The 14622-nt window shown below is 47.8% G+C and overlaps 1 protein-coding gene and 1 long non-coding RNA gene across 47 annotated transcripts in view; one reads left to right on the forward strand and one right to left on the reverse strand.

The window, feature by feature from the left end:
- Window positions 1-818: 818 nt before the first annotated feature.
- LOC116573106 lies at window positions 819-1783 on the reverse strand. Its single transcript, XR_004278605.1, has 2 exons — window positions 1692-1783; window positions 819-1013 (listed from the first exon to the last, which is right to left on the reverse strand). It is a non-coding gene; the product is annotated as an uncharacterized LOC116573106 (long non-coding RNA).
- The window catches only part of TCF7L2 (transcription factor 7 like 2), a 195918-nt gene continuing 182146 nt past the window's right edge, over window positions 851-14622 (forward strand). For 29 of the 46 annotated variants that reach the window (XM_032312801.1, XM_032312789.1, XM_032312790.1 and 26 more), the window contains exons 1-4: window positions 851-1061; window positions 1327-1393; window positions 1603-1727; window positions 13782-13850. In XM_032312801.1, coding sequence (XP_032168692.1) covers window positions 873-1061; window positions 1327-1393; window positions 1603-1727; window positions 13782-13850 — 450 coding nt within the window. In that variant the 5' untranslated portion in view covers window positions 851-872. The remainder of the gene's footprint in view (window positions 1062-1326; window positions 1394-1602; window positions 1728-13781; window positions 13851-14622) is intronic. The other 17 variants (XM_032312797.1, XM_032312800.1, XM_032312799.1 and 14 more) reach the window with 1 other exon arrangement.

Genomic DNA, 14622 nt, shown 5'->3' on the forward strand with positions numbered 1-14622 from the left:
CTTCCTCGGCTCGGATTCCTGACTCGGTCGCCACCCCCTTCCCCTCCTCTCCCACTCCGCATTGTCCTTCCGAAGCCGCCCCCCTCCCGGAGCGAGTCCTGTACCCTCGCCCAGACTCGCGGGCTCGCACCCACTCAGCGCAGGCCTTTCCCCCTGCACACTCCTCCCTCCGACTCTCTCCCCCCTCCTCCCCCGCCCCTCTCCTCCTCCTCCTCTCCCTCCTCCCTCTCCCGGCGCCCGAAAGGATCATTGTTAGCCGCCCCCGCCCCGCCCACCCCGGCTGTTTATTTATGCACACGTCACCGGGCCGGCCCCGCCCCCCGGCATCTCATTAAGCGAGTGTGTTCCTCTCGCCCTGTCAATAATCTCCGCTCCCAGACTACTCCGTTCCTCCGGATTTCGATCCCCCTTTTTCTATCTGTCAATCAGCGCCGCCTTTGAACTGAAAAGCTCTCAGTCTAACTTCAACTCACTCAAATCCGAGCGGCACGAGCTCCTCCTGTATCTTCGGCTTCCCCCCCCTTTGCTCTTTATATCTGACTTCTTGTTGTTGTTGGTGTGTTTTTTTTTTTAACCCCCCTTTTTTATTTATTATTTTTTTGCACATTGATCGGATCCTTGGGAACGAGAGAAAAAAGAAACCCAAACTCACGCGTGCAGAAGATCTCCCCCCCTTTCCCCTCCCCTTCTCCCTCTTTCCCCTCCCCAGGAGAAAAAGACCCCAAAGCAGAAAAAAAAGTTCACCTTGGACTCGTCTTTTTCTTGTAACATTTTTTTGGGGGGGGGCAAAACTTTTTGGGTTTTTTTTTTTTTTTTTTGCTTTTCTTCCTCCTTCATTTTTCTTCCAAAATTGCTGCTGGTGGGTGAAAAAAATGCCGCAGCTGAACGGCGGTGGAGGAGATGACCTAGGCGCCAACGACGAACTGATTTCCTTCAAAGACGAGGGCGAGCAGGAGGAGAAGAGCTCCGAAAACTCCTCGGCAGAGAGGGATTTAGCTGATGTCAAATCGTCTCTAGTCAATGAATCAGAAACAAATCAAAACAGCTCCTCCGATTCCGAGGTAGGAAAAGCCCCTCGGGCTGGTGGGGTCTTGAGTCTATTTCCTGGGCTTGGCAAACGGTGCCGAGAGGGGAGGAATCGGGGCCGGGGGCGCCGCGGGGCCGGGCGGGCGGCGTGTGCGCGCGGTGCCACCATTGCAGAAACTTGTAACCCTGTTTTCTCTCCCCCCCCAAACCCCTCCACCCCGCTGATCCTTTTTCTCCCCCTTCTCCCCCCTCTGCGTGGCGTTTGCCCCTCGCCCTCCCCACCTCCACCCCTCCGGGAAGGCGGAAAGACGGCCTCCGCCTCGCTCCGAAAGTTTCCGAGATAAATCCCGGGAAAGTTTGGAAGAAGGTGAGTACGCCCCGCGCGCCCCGCAACCGCCCGGAGCCGCCCCCCGGGCCCGCCGCCCCGCGCGCCCCGGCCCCGCGCCCCGCTCGGCCCGGCCGCGCGCCGGCCCTGCCGGGGCGCCCGGCTACTTGGGGCACTTTCTAAAAAGTTTCTCCTCGCTCTCTCCCGCTCGGCGCGGCCGCCGCCGTCCCCTCGCCGCCCCGCCATGTTAGCGGCCAAGAGGCAAGATGGAGGGCTCTTTAAGGGGCCACCGTATCCCGGCTACCCCTTCATCATGATCCCCGACCTGACGAGCCCCTACCTCCCCAACGGATCGCTCTCGCCCACCGCCCGAACCGTAAGTGCCTCCTCGTCCGGCCCCCGCCCGCTGCCCGCCCGCCCGGCCCCGCATGCGGCCCCTGCCCTGCCCCCTCCCTCCCCTCCCCTCCCCTCCCCTCCCCTCCCTCGCTCCCTCCCTCCCCGCCTCCCCCTCCCCGCCTCCTCCCCTCCCCGCCTCCCCTCCCCCGCTCGCGGCCCAGGCAGCCCGAAACTCTCCAAACTTTTCTGCCTTTTGTGGACTGGATTTGTTTGCACTTCGCCATGTTCTTGCTTTCAGTTTGCTGCCTCGTGATGTTGGGGAGACCTGTCTTTCCAAGCAGGGCTTTGTTGGGTTGTGGGGGGAAAGAGAAGAACTTTTTTTTTTTTTTTTTTTTTTTTTTTTGCGCTCTGATTCCCCCTCCCCCTGTGGTGGTGTTGTTTGTTTCACCCTGGGAAGACGATTGTGTGGCTCTTTCTTTTCGCTCGCTCTCTCTCCCTCTCTCTTCCTTCCCTCTTCTGTGGCGTCTTGGGTTTTCCCCGGTTAACCCCTTGGCTGCCGCTGCCGGGGCCCGAGTGACTGGGCTGCGTCCGACGCGCGGGGTAGAGAGTGGATTTTCCTGCAGGCGTTGGACTGGAGAAGTAGCGAGCGCGCGGAGCCCGGGGCCCTGGAGAAGCGCCTCGGCTTTCTCTTTCGGCTGGTTATTTATTTAGCTTTCTAGTGGCGATCGCTGGCTCTCAGCCCCCCCTCCCCCTTTCCTCTGGAAGGTCACGCTTCCCAGACTGGTCCCACTGCAAACTTGGGGGGCCCTGGGCTGGCTTTTCTTTGGTAACCCCGCAGGGCCGCGAGCGCCCTGGGCGCGGAGGCGGGCTCGGCTGCGGGGCGCGCTGGCTGCGGGCTCTCCCGGGCCGCGCGGAGTCGGGAGGCCCCTGTGACCGGGTTCTTGGTTTGTGTACAGCCGAGATGGCCTCTTCTGAGCGGATTCGATGTATTTCTAGGGAATTTTGGTGCCTTGGGGCTCATAGCCCGGTCTGCGTTCTCCAGCTTCCGAGAAGGCCCTCAGTGGGCCCTGGGTGGGGGGATCAGAGACCAGGGTTTGCCGGCCCAAGGGTGTGTAGAAGGTGAGGGAGGCCAAGGGCGCCTCTCCTTCAAGGGAGTGGGCTGCTTCTCGCCGGCCACCCAACTTCGGGGGGCCCCAGGGCGGCACCGGGTGCCGGCTTCGTGGGTGCTTCCCGCAGCGTGCGTTCCGCGCTCGCCCCTGACATTTGTATTAATAAGACTCATCCCCTTCTCCTGCCGGCCTCTGCCCCCTGCCCTCGCCCTGAACCCCTCCCTCCACCTCCCTCCCCCAATCCCACCTTCTTGTAAAAAGCCTGGATCGCCAATCTGTAGAGACAGCCTTTGGACGTTTGTGCCGGGTTTCCCGGGATTGTCATTTTGCACCTTTTCTGGTTTGGTCCCCTTACTCCTTATTTACACACACTACTTTTGTTTTTTCTTTTTCGGTAACTCGAGATAGCAATTTGAAATAATGTACCCAGTGTTCAGCAGCCGTGGATTCGGTTCTAATGGCCGAGGGCTGGCCGGTTGGGAGGCGATCCGATCTACAAGTGTTTCTAAGCATTAAAATATTAACTATCAGGTTTTACTTGTTTTTTGGGCCCTGGCAAAAAGGGCAAGGGCATGCCAGACCGGTCACTTTTTATGGCTAGGAAAGAGAAATAATTATCCCCCCTCCCTCGCTCCCTGTACCCAGGCTTCTGCATGCCTGGGAAGCTGGTAGAGCGTTTCAGCCCGACCTCCTCCTGCGGGGCCAGCTCCGCCAGGCTGCGGGGGCCGGGCTGTGGGGTTGCAGCTGTAGGGGAAGCACAGACCGGTTACGTTGTATTTTTCTTGGGAGCTCGTGGGCATCTTTAACCGGGAGCATTCGGCTCAGAATCAGAGAGGGTTTGTGTAGTGACCAACCCGACCAAGCCACATTCCAAAGTAACCCTGAGAATTTCTTACTCTCCTCCCCTCCCCCTTGGATGGATTCCTCTCCGGTATTATTTAAAAATCCACTTAGCCATCCGAAAGGCCATCTGAATATTGAGCTTTGATGGAGGGCTGCTTGGCCTTCTTGACTCTTTTCAGACTCCCGGTCTGACCGCTGGCGATCTTGCCCCACGGCCGCCTAACAACTTGAACAGTTGTGTTGTGCTGTAATTAGGAAACAGGGAAATGGTTAAAGGCAAGTAAATGATTTCCCGGTGCGAAAAGGAAGGCTCCCAACCCTTCGGTCCCCTTTGTGGGCATTATAGGAATAGACCGCTCCAGCTATTTTAATTGTGGACGTAGCGGGTGGCCTTGTGCTCTGACATCAGATGGAGTAGGAGAGGACATTTCTGAACTCAGTAGGCAGTTTTGAGATTTGCATGTCAAACACCAACAGACATCTTTGTGTGTGCTGCCCCTTCCTCCTTCCTCTCGGTTACCTGGGTTAGAGCCTGTGCTCCAAAATTAAAGTTATTTATTTAGGCCAGTAAGCAGAGCAGTAGAAATGGGGACGAGAGGCTGTTGCGTGTCACTTCTGACGTCTTCGATCAGAGGGCCAGCTTGCAATTTCAGATTTGATAACCGCTGCCGAGGGCATCTGTAGGCAAGATAGAGGTCTTTTCATGCTCCCCTGAAATTCTTAGTGCTTCATAGAGTGGGTTTTCAGAGGACAAGGTGTAAAGACCAGCTAGCTGGATGCTTCCTTTTCCGGACCCTCCTTGGTGGTGGTGTTTTTGCTGCGGTTTCTGTTCCTTGTTAGTGTACCTGTAAGCAGCTGCGTCCTTTAAAAAAGCAAACTCTTTGGATCCCTGATTTCTGCTTTTCTGTTTAAGAATGTAAAGAATTAAGGAGTGTCGTTAAATCAGCTATGATGAATAAAACATTATCTCAAGAATAATGCTTTAATTGCCGAAGACGCCATGAAGCTTGATAGTAATAATTTTATTTTAAAACGACAAAGCCTTCTGCATAACATTAATTTAGTCTTTGATACAGTAATAGGAAGGGCTTTTAAAAAGACAGATTCGAATACAAAACTGCATTAAGGAGAGAGGTCTGGTTAAGTAGATGGTAAGTGATAGAAGAGCAAATATTAGAACTGTGGTAACATTTGTATATTAAAGATAAGAGTGTTGTTACCATATTGAAGGTGATAGGAAAAAGTAAGTTTCACGTTTCTTTTTCCCCCTTGCCAAACGAGAAGTAGGAACAGGGTGGTCAGGATTCTAGTTAGGTCTGAGATTTCTTTTTAAGACTTGATTATCAGAGTTCTCGCATCTTCTTATAGCCCAAAGTTAGTTGGTTTTTTTTTTTTTTTTTAACTGAGCTGTTGGCTACTAGGTTGAACAAATAAATAAGCAGCATCTTGAATTCATTTTTGACCTTGGAATCCAGCATTTAAAAGAAACCAAGAGGGGCCTATTCATTGGAGTTTTATTAAGCGGGGCAAACATCTTCTCTTTCTGGCTTGTGAAAAATGGATGTTTTTTCCTCTCACTCAAACAACATAATCCTTTCTAATACAAAAGATTTAGACCTCGAGAGTGTGAAGGGTTAATGGTGGTCCTTCCCCGGTTGCTCTCTCACCCCCCACCTTCACCCCTGATTGTTTTGACAACACTTTTCAAAGTGTGACATTCCAAGCCCCTACATAACAATGTAATATTACTGTAATTACACAGGTCATTACATTTTAAATAGAGAACAATAAAATGCTTATCGCCCTGAAAAAGAACAGGTGTTCTTGCCCTTCTTTGGTATTTATGCTAATTGTTTTTCATCTCCTTCAGAAATATTTATGGCGAACATGTTTAGATTCCAATCTCAACGCAACAGCATTAATTCTGTGCTAATCTTTATAGGTTGGGGTTTAATGTCTGCAGTACGGATTATGGGCTCAACATGCACCCAATAAGTCATATTTTAATGATTATAAATTTAATACGCCAGCGCTTTGCAGTTTGTTGAAATTAAAGCTTTCTGAACCCCCACCCCCCCACCCAAACAAGCTATTAGGCAGCTGGGGGCCCGAAGTGCCTATTTGGAAGCAGTGTTTTTGGAAACTTTGGACTGCTTAAGGGAAGTAGCTTTTACTGATGCCCCCTATCTGATTGAGAAAAGATTTGGAGGCAGACAATCCCGGTTCTGGCTAGGAGTTTTCCACCTTGATTTTAATTTTACTGATACAGATTTCATTTAGAGTCACTGCTGGAAGCTGGTCAGCTTTCTGTTTCTTAGCAAGCTGTGAAAAAGTTACAGGAAGGTTTCCGGGGGCTGGCAGATTCAGAATGCTTTTCTGTTAGCAGCCCAGGATAACTGCAGTTCTGCGCGCCATTAAAAAAATATTTGCTTTAGAAAACTAGCATTTTAATAGTTGCACCAGAGGCTGTGCTTTCAAAGATTACAGTAGAAGCCTTTGCAGGTTTTGAATGCCTCCTCACATCCCACGAGGTGCCTGTGTGCCTGCAGAAAGTGCCCGGGTGCAACTTCTCTTACACACGCACAGTGGGTAAACGAGAAGGTATCTAAGAGGATTTTACATTTTGTCAGATGTTTCCCAACAGGGGCCCCCAAATCACATTAAAAATGCACTGTAGAGAAAGGACAGCTGCAAATTTTTGTGTGGACGCGTGTTTCTGGACCATGACTAAAACTCCTAGGACCTTTTCCCCAGCTGTCTGGAAGTTATGTGGAAGTTGGTTTATTGGCAGTTAAGTATGAGACAACCTGGATTTAGCAGAGGCTCTCTTCTGCACAGGAAGTAGATGACATTATATTGGGGGAAGGGAAGAGGCTGCAGGCAAGGAGTGATTTACTCCTTTTTTTTTTTTTAAACCTTGGCGTTGCCAAATAAATAAGCACTTTCCAAGGAAGTAGGTGTAAGCTTTTTAGTCTTGGTATGTGGAATTAGATAGCATCTTTAACCACATTTATAATTGTTCTAAGGTGACACATTTCAGAAGTTTTGAAGGGAGGGGTGAATCAGATTCTTGGAGGCTTTTCTTTTTGAAGGGGTGTGGAGCGTGGGCATCCGAGTTTCTTCTGGAGTGAATATTGGCAACTGTGTAAGTAAATCTTCAACTCTGACTTATAATTGAGCACATTTGTGAAGGAAATGGTTAATTTTACAACCAAAGGCAAACTTGCACCTCGACAGGTCTGCTGAAAGAAATGTGCCCTAGTCCTTTGCTGGCAAGCGCCACCGGGTCATAAATCCACAGGCTTTATTTACCGCCCATAACACTTATGAATGTTAAGATATTTGACGCCACGTTGGCCTTATAATATTCAAGGTCCGCAGACATTGGCAGTAGCTCAAATTTCTCTCACTAATTATAAGCAACGAGATGGGGGTTGGAGTGTTGGTGGGGGGAGCCCATCTCAAAAGCTGCCCTCCCCCCTTCCGTGACCCCCACCTCTACAATCCGAGCTTACTGAGACAGACACCCTCTCTCCTTTGGCAGCTGACTTGTACTTTTCCTCTAGGCTATTGTTATACACATTTATAAAGAGCACTTTCAGGGATGGAAATTCAGTGGGGGCTTTGCACAAATGCCTTTTTCAAAAGCAAAGTTGCTCTAGCTGTGTGCATCTTTCCTTGTCTTCTGGCTTCTCCTTTTTCTTTCTTTTCCTTTCCTTTTCTTTCTTTCCCTTTCTTCTTCTTTTTTTCTTTTTGGACCGTGTTGCCTATATTGTGCATATTTCCCAGAATACTTAAAGAAACCCGATACGAGAATCTTCTCTTTAATTTATATGATGTTCCACTGAGCTGGAAGGGCAGAAACACACGTTGCATGGTGCAGTAGTTAAAAAAAAAAAAAAAAAAGTTAGGTGGGCGAGGAGAGTTGATTAAAGGAATTTAATGGATGAGGAAAAAAAAAAAAAGTTCCAGAATTCATTGGGGAGGGTAAGGCCACTCATTTGGGAAAAGTACACTGTTATTTTGGTGGTGGTGGTGGGGGTGGGAGGCACAGAAAAGTAGCCAGGGAGGCAGCATAAATGCTTGATTAGGAAAGATTGGGAAAAATAGAAGATGGGATAGACATTTGGGCTTTGGGGAATGGCTTGATTGAAATTGGGGACTGGAAGTTTCTTATGAGAGGTGGGAGTACCATGGTGGTGGGAGCGCGGGCTGCTGTTAGAAAACGATTGCTTTGCTCCAGTCCCCACCTAAAGTGCTCTATCCAGCAACAGATATGTTTCCGATCAGTTATTTGTGTGAGGGGCCTGGGGCTGGGGCGTCTGTGGGGAGACCCCAAAGAGAGAGAGAAGGCCAGTCATCCTGCCGATTTTAATTAATTTATTTTTTTTAAAAAGTGGGCTGTTCCGGTGCGTGTGTTACAAGGGACCACATGGAAAAGGGGGAGTGGGATGGCGAGGTGCGTGGCTAAGTGTTGAAGGGGGGCTGACGGCTCTGTCATTGCTGGCCGGATCCTTCCCTCCATCCAACCCAAACTTAAAGACTGAGGCTGAAAGGTTTTATTTTCTAATCAATGGAATGCAGAAACTTACTAGCCCTCAGGGACAGCTATGAATCCCTTAACAGCTCATTACAAAGATGGGGCAGTGGGATCCATGAACGGGTTATCAGCCGTAGTGTTCTTCAGTGTTCCCAGGATAGGTTGTTCTTCCTTAGGCACATCTGATTTCGGGCTGGTCATTCAGTCTGTTATGTTTTATCTTTCTTCTTGTTGTTGTTGTGAAGTAGCCCCAAACAGTTCTGTTTATAGGGGTGGGCAGGGCTAAGGGCTGGTATTAGTGGGGATCAGCTCTGAAGGAGTTAAAATTGCTTGCTAAAGTTTGGCATCATGAAAATAAATTTGAGGCCTGGTAGGCATTAGCAGGGCACAGCACATTTACAGAGCTTAATTAGTACGAACTGTAATTGTTCATGGTCTGCCAGAAGAAGTAATGTTCAGGAAAAGTGGAGTCCCTTCTCATGCAGCCTTCAGTTTGAAACCGATAAATCACTTGCATATTTGTGTAGTGATTCAAATGGAGCTAGGACCTCTCCCATCCCAACATGTGGTAAATTGTAAAGTCAATGAATTGCAGATGTAGGCTACGGTGAGATTCTCCCAGAAAATGCAGAATGAATGGGAAAGAATGATGCTATAAATATTTACTGAGAAGATAACTAGGGCCCTGCGTGCTGGGCCAATTACGATGTACTAAATATATTAGCAAAATGCTTAAAAAATTGGGAGGATTTGTGTGGGTCTTCGGGTGGGTTGGTTTGTTTTGGAAAGTAAAATAAAAGGCGTGATGTTACTGTCTTGTCAGTTTTATTAAGCCCGAGTCACAATGGCAAACCCAGGGAAGGACACATGAAACCCACATTAATGCAAATTAATTCGTTATGAGTTGCAGAGCTGTGACTGCTAAGTGGAGTAATGATAGAGCATCATTTTAAGAGTGTTAATGTAGCAACTTCTAATGAAAAATGCTGTGTTAGGAACATGTCTCAGCACCTTAGCCCACGTGTTTTTATATGCTAGAAATGCATTTCATACAAGAGCAGGAAGCTTGATTCACGTCATACCCTCCCCTCCCCCTGTTTAAGAACTTTAATTATGTTTTGATGTTTAAAGAAAATCTTCTGGTTTTTCTTCAAAAATCAGCCCAGAAATGCCTATCACCAGAACCAAGTTCAACTTTTCTTTTCTTTTCTTTCTTTCTTTTTTTTTTTTTTTGCATCAGATTGCAACACCGAGCAGAAAAACAATGGATGTAGCCACCCCCCCACCCCCGCCCCCCCATAGACCTACATCTATAACTTTCTTGAAGTCATTTTTTTCCCTCCTTTTCTTTCGTGGAGGATTTTGGTCTCAGGCAATGTTGCAAGTCTTCTCTCCGCACATGCGAGTAGGTGGATGTGTGTGGAAGCTGTGAAAGTTAATGACCGTTCTCTGACTCATACCTGATGGTTTCAGGTTGAGGAAAAGAAAAGAAAAATTAATGAGGGTAAATAGACCTTGGATGGAACATCGAGACAGTGGGAGAGATTGTTCCTGTGTCTAAAGGCATGCGTTTCGTTGCAGCAGAATTTCTGAAGGAGAATGCCAGGAAGTGAAAAGGGGACGCCTTTGTTAAGTTGTTGTTTTAGGACCGTACAAACGTTCAGTGTCGGATCTGGGGAGGAATGTTTAAGCCGGTATGCCTACCAGTCAGTGCTGGTTTTGCTTTCCTTGCAGAAGTTAGAGGCCCCCTTGGCACTTTTTGGAAGGGCAGTCAGTAATCCAGAGTCCTGGTCTGAAGTTTATTTCCCACTAAATGGAAGAGGTTTGTCGCATAGGACAAGGGGTGCTGTCTGGGTCCTGAACAATGACCGATGATCTAAGAAAGACTCTTGGATGTATGAACAGCAGCAAACATATGCTGTCTTTTAGGTTAATGATGTGGGAATCAAACATCGGGCGGCTCCTGGTGGGAGCTACAGGGTAAAAGTGGACCCCAAATCCCCCAGGCCAAAACCTTTTAAAAGGGGAATGAATCTGGATTTTTTTTTTCTTGAAATAAGAAAGAAGGCCAGGTGATTCATAAAACCGAAAATAAAGCATAGGCTCTACCTCTTCCCAATTTAGTGGAATGAATAGGTCTAAAAAATTAGTCTTTATCGCACTGGAAGTTCACTTAGTGTTGGAAAAACCAGCACAGCGTTTAAATTACTTTCTATTTAGTCCCCTTTGTGGGGGAGACCTCTGTGGTTGTGAAAGTAGTTTTCCTTTTTCTCTCGTCTCTGGATATCTCTGATGTCTTGTATCTGAAACATCAAATTAAGAGCCAGTAGTAGTGATTAGAAATAAAACAGGAGACATCAAGATATGGTAATAATATGGGAAGGAGTTAATTGTCAATTGTTGGTTTTTTAATTGCTGGGCAATTGTGCAAACCTGCGCCAAGCATCACCCCATCTTCGTGGTTCTTCCTCTGGACAAGTGAAGGCCAGATCATCTGGGGGTGTTCGGGTAGGTGGGTGGGCTTGGCCATTGTAGACAAGCACACAGGAAGGGAAGGTTTATTTTGTTGGAAGTTTCACGGGAAGGAATTAACTGGAAAGGGCCCTGGAATTCTCACTTGGTGGCACCCCAGGGAGGCGCCATGACGGGAACATGGTACATGTCCATGGTGTAACAGCTACGCTTGCTGGCAGAGGAAGTGACGGAAGGAAGTGACGCGGGGTGCTGCAGGTGACCAGGGGCAGGGTGGCCCCAGGGGTGGGAGCCTGTGGCAGCCTGCTTCTAGAACTCAGGTGAGCCTTGTGCTGGATCTCTCCACCTCCCTCCCCTCATCTTCTGGGGAAAACAAAACAAAACAACAAACAAAAAACCCTGCCATCTCTTGTCCTTGCCTTCCTTAGAGGTTTTTTTACAGAGAGAGAAATAAATTCCGTGTGCCAAGTTTTTCTGGGTCCTTGTATTTTGTCTTTGTCTTAAAAAGCTAAACTATAACGAACAAGGCATCTTTGTGTTTTACGGAGAAGCATAAAGCCTTAGAAAGTCTGTGCTTAAGAAACTAGTCTTTGGGAAAAGAGGGCATGGAAACCCAAAGGAGAAACAAGAAAATTATTCTAAGTCTTTGTCGCTGTAGCTCGGGGAGGTTTAGCTCCAGGTGGATCCCAAGACAGTGATTACTGGCTAGGAGCGAAGATCTGATTGGAGGTTGTGCTGTGGGTATTTCTGAGCTGGTCCAGGTGGTTCTGTGTGGCTAGACACCTGAGCAGGGAAGTCACATTACTTGGGGGTGTTAGGATGGGGTGTGTGTGTGTGTGTGTGTGTGCTTGTTAAATTAACTTGGTCGAGCTAGATTCCTAAGGACCTCGCAGCTGCATTTTTACTCTTTTAATTGCAGCATTCTCTCTGGGATTGTGTTGTCCGGGTGGTGATTGGACGCAAGGATTAAGAATGGAACCGGACAAGTGAAAATTGAATTTGGATTAGCCACAGTTTCATTAATTTATTCATAAGACTGTGATTATATGAAATTTTGTTTCCACGACATATCCTGAGTTATCAGGTGTCCATTCAATTTTAATTGACAATCTGAGATTCCTGTGGTTACCCTGAGTACAGATTGCCTAGGGGCTCTGCAGGGTTTGTGGGAAGAAAAGCTTGGACAAGTTTCCATTAAGCTCTGAATCAGGCAGTTGGAAAAGCGGAGAATAAAACCCTGCTGAAAAGGGGGACACGTTGTTACTGTTGCCTCTTGACTTAGAAGGAGGATCTCACCCCTCCTCCCCAAGAGCCGCTCTCCAGCCAAGAATTCCAAACTCGCAGAGGAACCTGTCCCTAGCACAAAAGTTGTTTTAAGATGATGGGGAATTGTCACACAAATTAGTGCAATCACTGTTTCCTGACTGACAGTTTTCACAGAAAGGGCAGGGGGGCAAAGCGTGCAATTTCATCTTTTCCTGCGATTCACTTCGGTGAACTGTTTCTGAGTGTGTTGGGGGCGGGCTGGAGGGGGCATTATCTCCACTTGCTCTGGGTGCATCTTGTGTTGTTTTGGGGAGTGCGGTTCAATCACTGCGCTTTGACAGGTAAGAGAAAAAAAATATTTTTTGGCCTCATCTGTATCGTGCCCCCTTTCAACATTGATTAATATGTTTTGGGGGAAGACGGACTCATATGTAGACAGTGTTTTGACTGTTTATCTGGTATAGATAAAATGATCTCCGAGCCCACTGTATGCCAAAGTGGGGACTTAGCGCCTTTCCCACGAGCAATAAAAATGTAGACTTTTAAAATTTGATCACTTCTGTGTTGTGTTTATTTTGAGTTGGTTCAAAAGTTCTGTGAATTTCTTTGTTTTTTATTTTTTTCTTTCATCCCCCCCCCCCCCAAAACCTGTGTGGACTGAATGATTTTTCTTGTAAGGACCAATATAGAAAATGATCGGATCTGAAGCCCCCTTGCAAGCTAGATTACACTTTGTCGTGATAAGAGAGAAGTGTTCTGGCAGAGAAGTGTTCTGGATCGGAGCTGGAATAGCAGTAGGAGTAGCAGTGGTTTGGAATCTCACGGATGCCCATTGCCATGAGAGGAATGGGCAGCTATTTCCCAGGGCCATCTGATTCCTCCTCATTTGTTCCTAAATTGCAGAGTGAAATGCATTTTCAGATACCGTTGAGATCCTTTAGTGATTGTTGTATTGTTTTTAAGATAAACCAGCAGATGGTGTTTGTTTTGCCTATCTGTAGGATCCCAGGGTCAATGAGTATTTTTGGGGGAAAGGAGAACTTGGTGGGGAAGCTCAGCTTTCTGTCCTGTTTGGGGACGGCTCACGTCTTTGAGGAAGAGTCTGTAGGGTTGCAGGGCAAAAGGCCCAGGAGGGACATCACCTCGTTGTGCAGAGTCTGAGGGAGCCAGGGACCAGCATTCACCCAGGGTCCGCTGATTGGGTGGTCCTTAGAACACTCGGTGGCTCTTTGGCCCTGGCTGGCTCCCTTCTTGGGGAAGTGTGGATTCCTAGAGTGCAGGCTAGAGAGGTGTTCTGGGGCTGATAGCTTAGTCATTGCAAGAGAATGTATTAAGGCTCTGGTGACCCCTGAATTCTGCCTGCCACATTCGTTTTCCCCAAAATATAATTGTGTTTATAGGAGCAAGTGTCCAGTGGTTAGAATGGTGGGGAGCTTGTACCTGTTGTAGTCTCGTGGCTGCTCACAATCCTTTCTCACAACCTTTCCTCTTGCCTACGTGTCGCAATTCTGATGACTTTTGCAGCACACAGTTAATTTTTCTGCAGCATCCTGCGCAGCACACTGGCGTCCTTTATGTTTTAATGGGCATCCGTCTTTCCTTTTCATGTCATTGATTCTCACTCCTGGCCCCCTCCCTCTCCCTTTTGCTTATTGAATAGGTGCTTTTTTTTTTTTTAAAACTTTACCTTAGATTATTGTGATCATCTTATCCATAGCAACAAATAAAAATACACAGGTCTTGATTGAATGCCAAGGCTGCAGTTCAATCTAGGAAGGTTTGTCTGCTATTCATAAACTGCTTAAGATGTTTTCTTGTAGTTTGTGACATAAGCAGAACGCTTTGATTTGGTTTCTTTCTACAGCTCCATTTTCAGTCCGGGAGCACACATTACTCTGCGTACAAAACGATTGAACACCAGATTGCAATTCAGGTAGGAAATGCAAGAGATCCTGAAGCTTGAATTGTCAATATGTAGGTCTCTTGTGTCTTTTATTCTCTGCCCCTTTCCCCAATCTAGTTGATGATGATGGTGGTGGTGATGGGGATGATGGTGGTTGGTGATGGGGATGATGACGATGGTGGTGATGATGATGGTGGTGATGGGGATGATGGTGATGATAGTGATGATGATGATGGTGGTGATGGTGGTGATGATGGTGCTGATGGGGATGACGGTGATGATGGTGGTGATGATGGTGGTGATGGGGATATGGTGATGATGATGATGGTGGTGATGATGATGGTGGTGATGGGGATGATGGTGATGATGGTGGGAATGATGGTGATGATGGTGATGGGGATGATGGTGGTATATTGGTAGTGATGACAATGGTGGTGATGATGGCGGGGATGATGGTGATGATGGGGATGGTGGCGATGGGAACAATGATGATGATGGTGGTGATGACAATGGTGGTGATGATGATGGTGGTGATGGTGATGATGGTGCTGGTGGTGGTTGATTCAGTGGGGGAGGTGGGAAGCAAAGAATCAAGCAGAAACGCTACCAAAGTGATTTAAAGATTATGGAAAGAGGAGCCTGTGGTGGTTTTTGTTAGGTTTCTTGGTCAGGAGTAATGGGCACACACACCCCAGCTTGGCTCTTGTTTTTGGCTTAGGGAAGAATCTTCATTTGGGTGTGAGATGAGGTGGCCAACTGTGAACTGGAAGAATTGGGCAAGGGAGGGGGTGGAGAGGGAGAG

Source organism: Mustela erminea, chromosome 14 (assembly GCF_009829155.1).
Source record: "Mustela erminea isolate mMusErm1 chromosome 14, mMusErm1.Pri, whole genome shotgun sequence".
In the NCBI taxonomy this organism is placed as follows: Eukaryota; Metazoa; Chordata; class Mammalia; order Carnivora; family Mustelidae; genus Mustela; species Mustela erminea.